The sequence below is a fragment of the Thermobia domestica genome, chromosome 10 (assembly GCF_964235325.1).
Source record: "Thermobia domestica chromosome 10, izTheDome1.hap1.1, whole genome shotgun sequence".
In the NCBI taxonomy this organism is placed as follows: Eukaryota; Metazoa; Arthropoda; class Insecta; order Zygentoma; family Lepismatidae; genus Thermobia; species Thermobia domestica.
Genome location: NC_137463.1, coordinates 188,636,537 through 188,652,626, shown reverse-complemented (window position 1 = coordinate 188,652,626; position 16,090 = coordinate 188,636,537). Strand labels below are relative to the sequence as shown.

Genomic DNA, 16,090 nt, shown 5'->3' with positions numbered 1-16,090 from the left:
GGAATTCGGAATGTCGATAATTCCGGAATTTTTCGGAATTCCGTTTTTCGGAATTTCGGAATTTTCGGAATCTCGGAATTCCGGAATTTTCGGAATCTCGGAATTCCGAGATCCCGGTATTCCGATCTTCAGAAATTTCCGATGGAGTTTAAAAATTCCGGAATTCCGACCTTCCGAAATTTAGTATCGTGTTCTGGATTCCGGAATTCCGATCTTCCGAAATTTCAGATCTTGTTTCGAGATTCCGGAATTCCGATCTTCCGAAATTTCGGATCGTGTTCCAAGATTCCGGAATTCCGAACTTCCGATATTTGCGATAATGTTCCGGAATTCCGATTTTCCGACATCAAATCTATTAGAGGCTTTATATTTTAGTATAGATATGTCGGAAATACCAATTGAAAATGTTCGTTGTGTAACAACAGTAGTGCCAATATTGTAAAGGCCATTGTTGACTTGAGTGATTTCCAACATTTGAGCTGTTTCGGTCATACTTTAAATATTGGAGTGAACAAAGCCCTTGAGCTACATCCAGTCAATGAAGTTATTAGGTAACTTCGTAAACTTAGACAAATTACGAGTCACAGCAGCAAAATGAGACGTGCGCTGCAAGAAGAGCAAGATGCATTAGGCCTCCCGCGCAAAGTACTTCCGTCATGCACACCAACAAGGTGGTGGTCTACTCTTCCTTTGATACAGGTAGCTTTAACAAATCAAGAAGCAATAGCAAAATTTCTGTCCCGAACAAAACATAAAAACCTTATCCTTCAGAACAAAGAAATAGAATTATTAAATATGATCATGACCCTATTATCGCCCTTACAAATGCTTTGTGACAGTATGTCAGCTGAAACATCGGTTACAGCGTCGGGCATATGGCGATTATATGAACAAATCTTAAAAGATTTTCAAATCGAAGAATCTCAACAGATAGAAAATACATCACAACAAGACGAAGCAAGTACACAGGAAACACATTTTTCGCTGTATGACTCTTTGACTGAAGAAGAAGATAGTGAACAGATGTTAGAAGCAGCACTCAAAGAAATTGAAAGAAGCATGAAAATGGAAATTTTATCTCCGTTGCAATCCCGATACGAGGAGGATGAAGAAAGCAGAATACTGTTGAAAATGTGTACATTCTTAGATCTCATGTTTAAAGATCATTTGGGTGAAGATACTGAGATAATAAAAGGTAGAGTACTGAATGAGTTGAGATTTATTCCAGCAGGAAGTCCTAAAAAAGATGATCGAGGGAATGTTGGTTCTAAAGGATTTGACAGTTCCCTAAAACGAAGGAAATTTGGTGACAGGAACGATAAAGAAGACAGTCAAATAGAAAAATTAAACCGATACCTAAGTCTTGGGGATGCAGATTTGGAGGAAGAGAAACTTGTTTGGTGGAATAGCCATTCCCACCATCTTCCAAGATTAACAAAATTAGCGAGAAAATATTTGTGTATTCCTGCTACGAGCGTGCCAAGTGAGAGAGTTTTCAACTGTGGTGGCAATGTAGTGACAGATTATAGAGCATCTCTTACCGCTGAGCATGCTGAACAGTTAATATTTCTGTCCATGAACAAAGCTATTGTCCCAAAATAATTTTAAAATGCTATTTAATATAAGCTAAATGTTCTCATTGTTTTACATTATTGACTTAGTATAACAGGGGATTCATAAATCAACACCTGACTTTTAAAGGTGCGATAAATTTAACTCTTTTAGGATTTCCCCTTTCTCAGGTAAATTTTATACTTTATACTTTATTTTATACTTTAAAGCTACTGCTTCCTGACTATTTATCGTAGGATCATAGTTCATACCTCGTTTTCTGTTTTAGGATAAAGCATACTTTCCAACGGTACCACTCGATTGTGCGTATTGTACACCGGAAACGGAAAAAGCGGGAGGCTTTTCGAAAAAAAATCGAAATTTTTGCGCCCCTCTGGCCCAAGCCTGGGTTCACGTAGGGATCTGAATTATTATTTTATAAAATACGTTGTTGTGTTCATAATACGTGTGCAAAATTTCAATCTTGTATCTTGAAAACTAAGGTCAGGAGAAATTTTTGAAAGACTGAAGGTAATCCATTCTTTTCGTATATATATATATATATATATATATATATATATATATACTGTACTTCAAAAATATACTGTTTATTACTACTTGACCTAGAGTCATGGTTCAAACGCCATTTTCTTCAGTATAATGAGCCCTTTCCAACGGTACCACTCACATGTTCGTATCATACACCTGAACCGTAAAATTCGGGAAAAACCCGCAATTTTTTTTTTTGAAAAATCCAGCCAAAACACTTTGCCCCTCGGATCCGGGCCTGCGTTTATGTAGAGATCTGAAGCTTTTTTTCTTATGTATATACATAATACGTGTGCAAAAGTTCAATCTTGTATCTTGAAAACAAAGGGCGGAAAAATTGTCGAAAGTCTGAATTTAGGCCCTATATAGGCCTATATTTACACACACACACACACACACACACACACACACACATATATATATATATATATATATATATATATATATATATATATATATATATATATATATATATATATATATATGTATATTGTGGAACAGTCATGGCTCATTTTCTTTGGTATATCGAGCCCTTTCCAACGGTACGATTTACATGTCCGTATCATACACCTGAACCGGAAAAATCGGGGAAAACCGGAAATTTTTCATTAAAAAATCGCCCTCTCGGAACACTTGCTTCCCTCGGCCCCAGGCCCGGTTTCACGTAGGGATCTCAAAAAATATATATATTCAGAAGAAATTTGCAGAGGTACACATAATTCATATGTAAAGTTTCAATCTGATATCTTGAAAAATAAAGACGTGATTTTTTTTAACTTGTCTTAAGAAAAAAGGAAAAACGCCCCTCCGCCCCCCTTGGCGCCGCCAAGTTGATCATCCGGTTCCAAAACGCATCTTGGGTGTTCTTAGGGCCATCATTGACTTGACCAATAAGAAAATAGCTTAAATACCTATTATAGAACCTAAATAAGCGGTCAAAGGCGATACTACGCCATAGTAACAGAAGTCGCTATAAATCTTAAAAGAGTTAAGCTACTGAGAAAGGTATAGTTACTAGTGTCATAACTGTATAGATGTATCTACATATTGTTAAAATAACATTTTCTTATGTTTCATAACGTTAATAATACAAAAATATTTCAATTAATACATTATTTGAACAAATGTTTCAATTGATATAGTTCATAAGATTCATAATATTTCGTATTTAAAATGTCGTTTTTACAGTATAACATTCCCTTAGTTTTCTAATGTTACATGTTAAATATGTGTAATGTATATTATTATTATTATTATGTTATTTGTATAAAATTTCCTTATGTTTAATAGTGATAAGTAGTTTTTATTTTAATTTGTAGTTAACGTGTATGTCCAAGTAAAATAACCAGACTGAAAAATGCTATTTGAATTTATTTTTATTTTCAAAAGTAGAATTTTGTAGTAGAACTAATTTACACATACAATCAGATTTAATGGCAACCATCAAATATATACGATATTATTTCGTTCTATAACTGAGTACCGTGTTCCGAAAAGCATTAAACAAGGTGTACAATGATAGTATTGGATTTGAGGTAATGCATATATTTTTTTTTTTACCTTTTTGTAAAGTAATTGTAATAATGTATTTTTGAATCAATAATGATAGTATTGGATTTGAGGTAATGCATATTTTTTAGTTTTTGTAAATTAATTGTAATAATGTATATTCTAATCAATGGAAATTTATACGAAATTTAAGTAGCATTGACCAATATCTTTAAAGAGAATAAGTTTTTTTTTGTTTGTTTATTTGTTTCATTGATCATATGAACAGGTAGATTATAAGGGTAACAGTCCGCTACTATGTAAAGCTGTACGATTATGATAGTTTTTTTTTTTATGTAGAAACTAAAATTAAAGGTTTCTTTAAATTAAATTAAAGAAACATGAGAGGATTAAAGTTCTATTGATATGGCATTTCATTATTACTTTGTGTTGAAACCTAGATTGTCTATTTCTCCACTGTTTTTACAAATATTAATTACAATTATTATAAATATATGATGTTTCTTATATTCTATTTTCAATTCTCCATTTTTATTTCTTCTTTATAGTAATACAAAATACATTTAACACTAAGGAAAGTTTATTTTTTATGTATTAAAAAAAGATAGCATGGCATAACAGTTAATATTTGTGTGTAATAGCATTATGCAAGGCTTACGTTATGAAAAACTATTTACCATCAGCTAGTTACGGAATCAACTATGTATGTGAGCTCCGAACCACGTTTTTATTGAAAAGTTTCCATTTTCCAAATACAAGAAATTAAAAACTAAGAAAGTTATGAGGGAGAAGAACTACATGTTTTATCTTATAAAAATGTATGTATGTATGTTTGTTCCAACATAACTCTGGAACGCCCGAAGCAATTTCAATTAAACTTCGCAATTTCAATTATTAAATTAAACATATAACTTTACAACCTGGAAACAAATTGTGTGTGAGAGACCTTCTAGCTTCCCAAGGAGGCGAGTTGAAAGAGCGTTAAATGCAAAAATAATGAGAAACGACCGGTATTACTGTCGAATTCATAGTTATTTTAGGTCGCTGAGTTGAACATTGACACTCGATATCGTTTAAATTTCAGTTAAGCCCTCAAGACCCTCTAACACCCCTATGGTTGGAGTGGCAAGAGGTGACATGTAAAAATAACCGGAAACTACCGATATTAGTGTCGAATCCATAGTTTTCGGGGTAAACCGTGTAAACAATCGTTGAAATGTGTATCGTAAGGGGAATTGGGGGTTCAATTATTTTTCATAAACTTACTCTGACCGTGCGAAGAACGAGCATTTCAGCTACGTTTTGAGAACCTGGCTTCTAAACATCAAGGAGTACGAGGATGGAATAATAGCAGAGGAATGTCAGTTTAAGTGTGCAAGTAAATGTGTGGGTAACGAACATGAAACTCGCAACTTATGTATTCACCGTGGTTCTAAATTTTCCATTTTCTATATGTCATTTTGAAGCCAGACAGGGAAGGAACTAGTTGATAATCTTTCTGTATTGCACTGGTGGCCCAGCTAGCAACCATGTATAAATGTCATAGAACCTGCCTAGGGGGAACATTAAAAAGACAAGAACCAATAAATGAAGTGTTTAAATTTTGTTCAATGAGTACCATGGCTAAGAACTTTCCGCTCCGCAGAAGGACGGAGTATAGCCACCACTGACAACGAGTGAAAGGAAGTTTCATCATTATATCTGTCTGAGTTGATGTCTATCTCATAATCATGTTATTTGAAGATTCCAGTTTCTGAACTTTTGTAACAATGAAATCAAAGAACTCTAAAATTTCAAAATCCAGTTACTTGGTTCTACAATTTCGATTGCCATGACTCAGAAATTTCAACATTCCGAGATTCTGATATGCTGGAACAACGTACAGTCGTTCGGCATTCTGAATTTCAGATTCGGAAGTGCTAAACCAAAGTTCTCATTTTGAAATTCCGAAATTTCTAGATGAAATTCCGAGATTCCGGAATTACGAGTTTTCGAAATTCCGAAATTTCGGACTGAAGTTCCGGAATTCCGAGATTCATGCATTCCGAAATTTCGGGATGAACTTCCGGAATTCCGAGATTCCGCAATTCCGAGATTTCAAATTTTTCGGAGTGAACTTACAGAATTCCGAGATTCCGGAATTCCAAAATTCCGAGATTCCGGAATTCCGTAATCTCGGAATTCTGGAATGAGAAAATTTTTAATTCCGATTCCGAAATTAAGATTTTCATTCCGAAATATTCCGGAATTCCGGAATCCGGAACACCCCTACTATATTGACACCTGTCATCAATTGATGGATGGGTAAGACATCACATACTTTCAGTAAGTCCCACAAGAAATGCGCTACTTACGAACGTACAATGAGTGTTATGTTTTTAGTTATCATATTATGTTATAATCTTTCTAAATTTCCAGAACAACAAACTTAAAAAAAAAATAATATATCAAACGCAAGAAAGATTATTGCATATAAATGTGAATTATACAGGTATACCATACTACGGTTTCTTTTTTAGCAGCCGTAATGTTTGAAACCGAACCGAAAATACAATTTTTTGGAGCCTTGCACTTTCATAATCGAAAATTATGAAATTACGTGACTCATCTTTTGTAGTCTTCTTTGCCCTTTTTCTCACATTTGGTTTTCACCATGTCTTCTGTCACATTCCATGTCTTTTCCTCTTCTGATTTATATCCAGTATTGTTCTTTGCTCTTCTTCTATTCTTTAGATTTCCTCAGTGATTGTAGTTTGACCCAGTTAATTTTTTTCATTCTTCTCCACTCAAATTCCAAGTATTTTTTTTTGGCGATTTTCGTAGCTTTATATATATATATATATATATATATATATATATATATATATATATATATTTAGACTTCTCCGTATTACAACCTTCACACGAAACAGTCGCCGCACCGTTTTCTTTTAAGCAAAGACACACAAAGTATGTTTTTGTTCCCAAACTCTTTTTACCATTCCCATCGCTACTATTATTTTTCGTGCACATTCCATATCTTCATTAATATTACTACCAAAATATCAAAAACTGGTTACCAGTTCTACTTTTTCTCCTTCAACTTTTATAGTTGTCACAGTTACTTTTGTTCCAGTTTCCTGTTATTTCGTCTTCCTTTGTTTTTTAACTTCCTGTTAATTTTCGATTGAAATTGCTCAGTGAGAGCATTTGCAATACAAATACTTTTAACTCTCTGGATTACTATCTACCGCTGTCAAGGCTTTATTATTATTATTATTATTATTATTACCAAAAGTGTATTGAATACTGTTTGTGAAAAATCACTTGTATCGAACTCCCAGTTGTACTTTTCTCCTGGTCGTTTTATCTTCAATACTGACTCGTATTTGCACCCCACTCTTGTTTAGCACACTCATCAAAATATCCCACTTTATCCAGTCGAAAACCTTTTCTGAATTAACAAGTATTATATGCTTTTCCATTCCTTCCTCAAGATCTTTCTATTACATTTAGAAAGCCAGTACGTTTCATGCTATATAAGGCCTTTTTTTCATTGGATCTCTTAAGTCAATATAATAATTGCTGTTTTTGCCTTTTCTTATATTTCAACACAAAGTCGGGCCCGTTGTTCCGTTATTTTTGAAATTATTTAATTGGAATATATACATGAAGTTGACAACACTGCATTATATACGTGATTTTTGTTATGTGTTTGTGGATATTATGTATAGTATGTACTGTGTTCTGAAAGTTTCTCAAAGATAGGTGAAGACCTTTTAATTTATCTTCAAATGTCATTGTTGCCTGGGTTCGTGATCCTCTTCTTTACCGACATATAATTTTGTAATTTATAGTAATTTGCAATTACAACTTGAGAAAAGTGATATCCCCAATGGATATACTAGATCACTTTTACTTCAAGAAAGGAAAAAAAAAAAGTCACAAGTTGACCATATTCGACTGATTTCTTTTTTGCAAGAATAAACATTGTACAAGTACACACCCTGTATTAGTAACTGAAGATATTTTGTGAGGATTGTATAAATCCTTTCTGGAAATTGTCTTTAATAATGCTAATTAATCTTTAAATTTTGAATTGAAAATGTGTAATTATAAAAACATTGACATTAGGTATAAAAACAGTGACATTAGATATAGACGTGGTTTAATTTGTGAATCTAAACAATTTACATATATGTTTGCCAAATTGTGAAAACTTTCGACGGGATTGATTCTAGGTAGGTGCATTGTGAAATTATTTCGGAATTCGTGTATCATTGTGATTCATTGTGGATGTTACCTAGGATTTCCGATCTGGAAAGGGCGTAGCAGAAAATTAAAGTACTATAATTTGATGTAGTAACTGGGCATCATTTCAAAACGAGGTAGTTTATGTGTTTCAATAAAGTTTCAGGTGGTTTTTAGTCTCACAGTCAGATCTTCGGTTATCATCTGTATGCTAATGATGTAAATATCCCCTTAATTGTTGCTGTTGTGCCATCCTATTAGATATTCTATAAGTTTTCATCACAAGTGTTATTTTTTTCCCTTAACAATGCATGTCTCCAGTCTCCTGGGAGAAGAGCGGCTTCCTAGGATATATATGTATATATGACAACCAATTTGCCTGTCTGCTGTCTGGTTTAGATAATGTGGTGCACCCTATCTGGTTAGTAACTAGGTTTCATGTTTTGTCATCGCCTAATAGAGGTGACCTTGAGTTTCACATCCTTTCTTTCAAGTGAACTTGTTATGTACCGTGTTACATCACTAATAAATTCAAAGTCAAGGTTACTATTTAAAAAAAAAAAAACAGTTGATTGTGTGTATATAATATTTGTGGTACTTGTAGTGAACAGTGTATTGACGTCAAAAGTGGATTTAGAGTTGTTAAACCCAGTCATACATTTGTGTACATGCCTGTGTATGTAGTATGTGTAATGGGATTTTTGCCTACTTAATATATATAAGTATAAAATGCACTAATTTGCAATGTCATTACCGTGCTTTATATGTTGGTTTAGCTGCTTACAGAACAATTTGAAGATTAATATAAGTGAACCTCAAATTGTTGTCCTGACGTCATTTGCGCAATAGGTAAATTATATGTTTGTTCAGCTATACATAATATTTGTAGTAGCAGAATCAGTGGTAGTTAGGATTGCCCATGAATATCACAGAAAGCTTAGATTCTATTGACTATGTTCTTTAGCTAAGACATGCCACACTCTAAATATTTGTTAATTTTTAGATAAAACCTTTGTTCAGAGTGTAAAGATAGGTGTCTTGCCGTAAAGATTACTGGTGACATTTGTATTTTAATGTATCGATAAAAGACTTCATCCTGTAAGAAATACGACATACTACGTATATTAGTACCTACTGTCTGAGCCAAAGAATTCAGTCATGCATGAGGAAAAAGACACGGGGTAATAATTTATTAACATACAAGGAGCTTTACAATTTGCGTGAGTTTCTACCTATGCAATAATATAGAAAGATTTGAGTTTGTCTATGAAAAATGTCGGTGTTAATCTCAGAGGGTTGAAATCCGTCTGAAACAGCATAGGTTTGAGATCTGATTGAAATATATATTAAAGAGACGTGAGTGACCACAAGAAGACTAAGCTAAATGGTTATCTAATTCACTATGACCCTTTTAAACTAGAGTAAGTGTCACTTATAGATACGAAACTAGAGCTGGTGTAAATATTATAAGATCTTCGTTGTTAAGAGAAACCGTGCACCCCACAATAACAGGCGAAATCTCTTGTTAATGCTTATTTCCTGTTACAATCCGCAACGTTCAAACTCTATTCTGGTATAAGCAGCAAATACATCAGCGAATTATTTTCACATCTTTTTGAAAAACAAGAACTACTAAAGTAGAAAAAAAAGTTTCAAAACCACCTCAAATCCAGTTCCCAACTCATAATAGTGTTCCTAGCTAAATGTATATTGTGTTGAAGATGCAGATCGGGATTATTTTTCGAAACCGTAAGCAAGCTACTACATTCGTGTGCTTCATTTGACTCGCAGATACTACAGAGAGAGCGAGCTCCCTCGTGGCTAAGCGGTTAGCGTACGCGCCTTTGGCGTGGGAGACCCGGGTTCGATTCCCGGCGGGAGCTCATGTGGTTCGGATTCCACGTTAATCAGTAGGTCCACGTCTCATATAGCCTCGCTGCTGAACGGGACGCTAAACTAAAAATCAACTCAACTCAACTACAGAGAGAGCAAGAAAAAAGATACAAAAACAAACAAACAGAGCGACCACTTCGTGTCGTAGTCACGATTGTTACAGGAACCTGGTTTGGAGCATAAAGAGTGAATAAAAGTGCGTTGTGGCACATGGGTTAAGCTGAGGCCCAACATTTGAGTATGTAGTTTTACTCCACTCCAGGTATGTCCGTTTACTTCAGATAGTCATTTCAGCGACGTCTTGTCTCTGTTTCACTAATATAATCCAGAACGTCAATTAAAAAGTCATTCCATTGCAACATTTTGAAATCGCACCCAAGTCTTCCGAATATCAAGCTGGTAAACATATGCGACTTCTCCATGCGCAATCCCTGTTCGATCCATAGCTGAAGTACTTCGAATGAAACCGATACTTATTTGAAGTTGGAGGTCCTCTTCGTAATCCAATTAATATGTTCTCAAAACCGTACGTAGGACACTAGTATTTTGACTTCAATTAGTGCTGTTACAATCAATTTTCTGATGTTATTCAATAATGAACTGTTCAAATTTTAAAAATACTAACTTCAATAAAGTCCTTCAACAGCCAAAGAAGTCACTTGTATTTCGATTACTTCTGCTTAAAAGGACAGGAGGGTTAAAAAATGCCTGGTCGGGATATTTGAGCAAGAGTATACGTACCAGGTAGCTACAAAGATCACAGTACACCTGTTTATAGGGTGTAACAAGAAAACGTAAAAAATTCAGGGGTGGGTTCCTTATAGGGAGACAAGTAGAAAGTTCGTATGACCATGTCGGAAAGTTCATCATTACAGACTTACGGCCATTGAACCGCCTGACGGTCTGAAATAGTTACATTCTGGACACCCCTACTTATAAGTAGAGACTCATGAATGATACATCAGCGCAGAGAGTATGGAACACAGATTCCAACGAGTTCAAGAGTGCCAATTGCGCGCTGAGTGCTAAACGAATCAGCAAAAGAAAACTAAAAAATCATGAACAAAACAATGAAACGTTTAATGTCCTTAAAGTGCAAAAATACTATAAGTAGAAGAGTGACAAAAACACAACTAACTTGCTTGTCAGAACCCAAAATCGGAAGAAAAACGCATTATGCGGGAGCTACAACCACGAACACAAAATCTACGTCATCAGAGTCAAGAATGCAGGTACACATGCCCATCAGACAATGGCTGTAACTCTGTAACGATGCATTTCCCGACAAATGGTCATATGAACTTTTTTACTTGTCTATCATAAGAAATCTACCCCTGAAATTTTGCCGTGTCTTTGTTACACCATGTATAATTTAATAGTATACGAAATATATGTTTTCATTATAAAAAATATTTTGACTGAATATAAGTTGTCATAAGTATCTTTTATTTCTCTTCTATCTGTGTTCGTTAAAGAGGAAAAGAAAAGTTACGAAAGTAATATAATGCAATGGAGCAGCACTTCTTGTTTAAAAGTGCTAAGGTAACAGGTAGGGTGTTTGCTTTCAAGCGGAAAGATAAGTTCTTTGAGCATCATTGACTTCTAACGTGTAGCGTGGCGTGTGATCTGTGCTGTCACTTTCAATGAGATCAAGAATCGATATCACTATGGTAACTGTATCTGTCGGTGACTTTGCTTTCTAGCATTAATAAATGACAACACTTTATATATAGAAGTTTATATTTAAGACATCTTCCGAAATAAGCGAATTTTGTCGTAGGTTTGCATCCGGCGTGAAGTTTTATTCACTGTTGCCGGGTTGTGAATAAGAAGCTAAAGATTCCTGCTCAAGGCGGACATATAAACTTAGCGAGAAATTTTGCTTATTTTAGAAGTGAATAGATTGAACCAAAAAGTAAATACATTTGCGGTAAAAACAAAATGATTGCTTATTATTACAGTGCTTTTATTAGGTTAGTTTTTTGTTCGTTTGTTAGAATTACAACTTATATGCAGGCACTTCCATACTGACTAGTGCTCTAAAATTTTATATGTGGCTCGACGGAGTCGCTGACTCTCTCGCCGTTGGTGCGAGCGGTATCGGGTTGGGTTCCCGGTGGGAACATTCGGTCGGAAATGTGTAAAAGCTTTTTCAGGCTAATCATCCTGAGTAAGGTTTTCCTCATTCTCACATTATCAGATACCAGGATGGTACCTTACATAACTGTTCCAGACCTCTTTCTTTCTTCCCCATTCCTTTCTTCTTCAATTCTCATAGTGTGATCATCGCTGAGGGACGTCATCTCTCATATGTGACGGGCTAACATAGCCATAGATGTCGAAAGCCTAGAAATCTAAATCCTAAACCTAATCATGATATTTTATACAGATACGTAAACCGGATATTAACACAATATTTTCGCTGTATTTTATCATTTCACTGTAAAATTAATGATTTAGAATTAATTATCGAACACCTGCCGCTTATGCAACCAAATACTCACAAGAGTGTGGTTGGTTGGGAACCACTAGGCGTTCTGTTCACTTCTATCAGTAAGTTTGAGGATTCGCATTTTTTAAACATATTTTTTTCAGAAATTTTAAATGATTAGTTATAAAAATCCTTAAAAATAAAGTGTATATATGTACACACAGTGGAAATCATGTAGTATTTTCAGTTTAAGGAAGTCAGGGTAAAGAATTAATTGCATAATATTGAGTAAAAAGAAAAAAGGAAAAGAATGACCGTAAAAAACATCTAAAAATAGTGCTTTTAAAATGCACTAAAATGAGAAAATTATTATTACTGGTGAGGGTAAAATGAAAAAACTAAGACTAAACTATTGAGCAGGTTTCTAAGGTTGAGGGCTTGCACTAGTCACCGAGCATTGGGTGCGACACCTCAACAACCTTAGGTAGAGTGTCCAATTCCTTTAGTTTCTTCATCTCACCCTCACCAAAACAATTTCTTTTTAAGTGCATTTTATAAAAGCGTTGTTTTTATAAATTATTTTTACGATTATTATTTTGTAGTTCATTTCAATTACCTCGCATATTAAATATTGTGTCTATTATTGCATTGGAAGATTAGAAAGTAATATTGAACGTGGAAGATTATACTGGGACATATTGAAAGATTAAATTGCTTGTAATCCGTATCAGATTTAAACATACTTGCTGATAAAACAGTTTTAGACGTCAATATCACTTCACAAATCAATTGAAAAACAGTGCCTTGTTAAAGCAGGTATTTGTGGAGTTTACAACCATATTATAGTATTGTTATTTTTAGCAAATTTTCTGTTGACCCAATAGGCCAAAACATTGGACGTAAAAGCACAAACAACCAAATCAAACCAGAAGAAACCGTAAAGGCGATTCTGCACTTTAAAGTGATCCATGTTGTGTGGAAATTTTCCGCACTTTCCTTATTTTCTTTTTTCAAAGCATATTGTGTAACTGTATATCTACCTATAAACATTTCAGCCCTTGTCAAATCTTAAAATACGAACAGAAGAGTTCAAATCTAAAATAAAACTGTATTGTATTGGAGGAAGCATGTTATATTCTAAGAGGAAAGTTCTAATGATCTAACTGTTAATTTCCAAGTACAATCACAATTTGGTTGATCTTGTTTATAGCGTATTTTCAGTTTACAATTACGCACCCCCCCCCCACACACAAAAAAGTAAGGATCATTTTAAATTCTTACAACGTAGCTTTGTAGTAGTTGCTAGGTGGTGTATTCTAAAATATCAGTTGATTACCCAAACCTATTTAAAAACATTATCCTAGAACAGATATTTGTAAATAGTTAACAATCGTATGATGCCAAATTGTTAAGTTTTAAGCTATGATGTCATACCCTTTGGTGAGATTCTGTTAAAAAAAAAAAAAAAAAAAAAACTTTTAAAGAACATTGGTTAGTTAGAAAACAGTATGTGATCCGTATAATCATTTGCTATTTTATTGATTTATAATTCCTCTGAGGATTTTATGAACATGGCATTGCGTTTTTAACTCCTCTCTCTCTCTCTCTCTCAATAACAGTGATATAATCAATTTGGTAACAAAAACAGAAATTAGGTTATGATTGTCGTTATTGAATATTAGTGAGTAATATTAAATAAACGAACATGCAATATTTTTTTGTTATTCTCTCTCTCTTTCTTTCTCTTTCTTTCTTTCTTTCTTTCTCTCTCTCTCTCTCTGCGCGCGCGCGCGCGTGTGTGTGTGTGCGTGCATGAGAGAGAGAGAAAACAAGGAACAATGAATTTTGATTGAAACGTGAATTAATAATACCAAAATATCTAAGGGAACTCGAAACAATTGTCTCGCTTCTCAACGAGAATGGTAAACGTCGGCATACGATCAGGGTGCTTAATATTTTTCGAAATAAAATTCCTTCGACGAATAAGTTACTGAAGGGGTGAATAAACTGACACAATTGTCAGAGTACATAATTAACGGGTGAAATAGTGGTTAGCCCAGTTATCCCAGAATCCTAGTTTAATAATATTGAATGTTTAAATATGTGAAATAGAGCTCATGGTTGATGTCTGGTGCACGTCTTCAGCGCGGGACATCTGGGTTCGATTCCCGATGAGAGCTATGAATCAGATTTCATGTTAAGCTCTAGGTCTACATCTCATATAGCTTTTGCTGTACTGGACGTTAAACCCCAATTCAACCAATGTGTGAACTGCATGTCAAAACATTGCAATACGAAGAGCTTCCTTTCTTCTTCTTTTTGCATTCCCGTATCCCGCCCCCATTCGACTTGATTTCGCACCCCTGATTTGCAATCCTATGAAATCGCACCCTATGTTAACCCCTGATTTGCATGGATGATGATCACCAACGTTTACTTTTTTTTTTTTTACTAATGAAATCGCGCCGATTACACTAGATGACTGTTTAAATATGTGGTACTTGTCAGAGGACAGCAACTATAATGAACATTTATCCATATAAAGTATAACACCATTTTGAATCGTAATTGAGAAATATACAAATTAATAAATTAAGCTTGTTTAACAAGTTTTTTTTTCTTTTCCCCCTCCAGTAAGTCAGTGTAGAATCGAGGGCGTTGACTAACGACCTTGGATTATCTGCAGTGATGTATTGCGTTACTTGGATTTCTTTCAGTCTGTACATAGTAGCCTACAACGGTCGTTGCACTGGGTAGGCGCGTTAATATCATACATTGACAGCGTGTATAGTCAGTGTATAGACACTTAAATCAGCCGGATGCGTGAGTGTAGGGGGCTTATGCTAGTAAATCTTCTGTACTAGATTACCCGTATGATGAACAAAGTTTTTTGTTTGAGGGAGATATTCAGTAGTTACTTGTGTTCTACGCAACGTAGTAAAATATATAGTTGAACAAAAAGATTAGATTGAAAAAAAGAATGGGTTGTAATTTGACGAAATGAAAGAATAAAGTTAGCAGATAATCGTAATGTATAAAATCATTTTGTGACAGTGGTTCCCCACCACTAGTTTCGAAGCTACTTTTAAAAGAAAATCTCAAAAGTATTTTTGTTCGCGACTATACAATCTGATTATAGTGATGTAGGTAAATATTTATGATTCACAAATTGCATTATCAACGTGACATTCCTAACGAAATTCTTTGGGAATATACTATAGGTGCGATATAGTATATAGTTGCCAACTGTAGCCGTTTCGAAGTTTTTCTCCTGATAAATTAAAAAGGTAAAATGATAAATGAAAATTCGTAAAGTTATATCCGTGTCCCGTTACTCTGGTTATTTTCAGGTGGTAGTTTTTGTTTGTTTTTTGCTAATTAACCTCTTCGTGGTAGAATGGTTACTCGTGTGCTTTCTGTGCTTGTAGTTCTGGTTCGATTCTCGGTAGGGGTATTTGTTTTGGATACGAATCCAAGTAGAGATTCGGATCTCCCTTTAAACAGTACGTTTTGTTTCATATAGGCACGATGCTAGAAAAGGATGATAATTTCCAATCTGTCAAACTATATAAATTTGTTTTATATAATTTCTTTTTTCGTAGTTTACCTAGGTCCTATAATTAGTGAAGGCACGGATAAGATATATATATTCAGTCGTTTAATTTTGTTTACTTTCAGTTTTGGAAAACTTACTTGGAAACAGGTTTCTAAGCAAAGTCACAGCTGACGAGAATATACAAGCGGTAGGAATAGTAATTAATGAGAGCCATAAATTGAGTTGCGCAATTAGAACTAACATAAAATAAAAATTGTTTGCATGGAATATTTCTTAGAGAGGAAATAAAGTTACGACACTGGAAAGAGAGAGAGAGATTTATAAGCTTTTTTTTTTCTTGTTTCTAAAATTAAACATGTCTGATAGTAAAC

At 34.4% G+C, this 16,090-nt stretch overlaps 2 protein-coding genes across 4 annotated transcripts in view; both read left to right on the top strand.

Annotated features, from left to right (window-relative positions):
- LOC145662890 (protein FAM13A) overlaps positions 1 to 16,090 on the top strand; it is a 288,108-nt gene that overhangs the window by 62,973 nt on the left and 209,045 nt on the right. The gene's annotated exons all lie outside the window — the stretch shown is intronic.
- On the top strand, positions 595 to 1,602 carry LOC145661711 (uncharacterized). The gene has a single exon (XM_081727043.1). It carries the CDS (start codon positions 595 to 597, stop codon positions 1,600 to 1,602), a length of 1,008 nt encoding a protein of 335 aa, XP_081583169.1.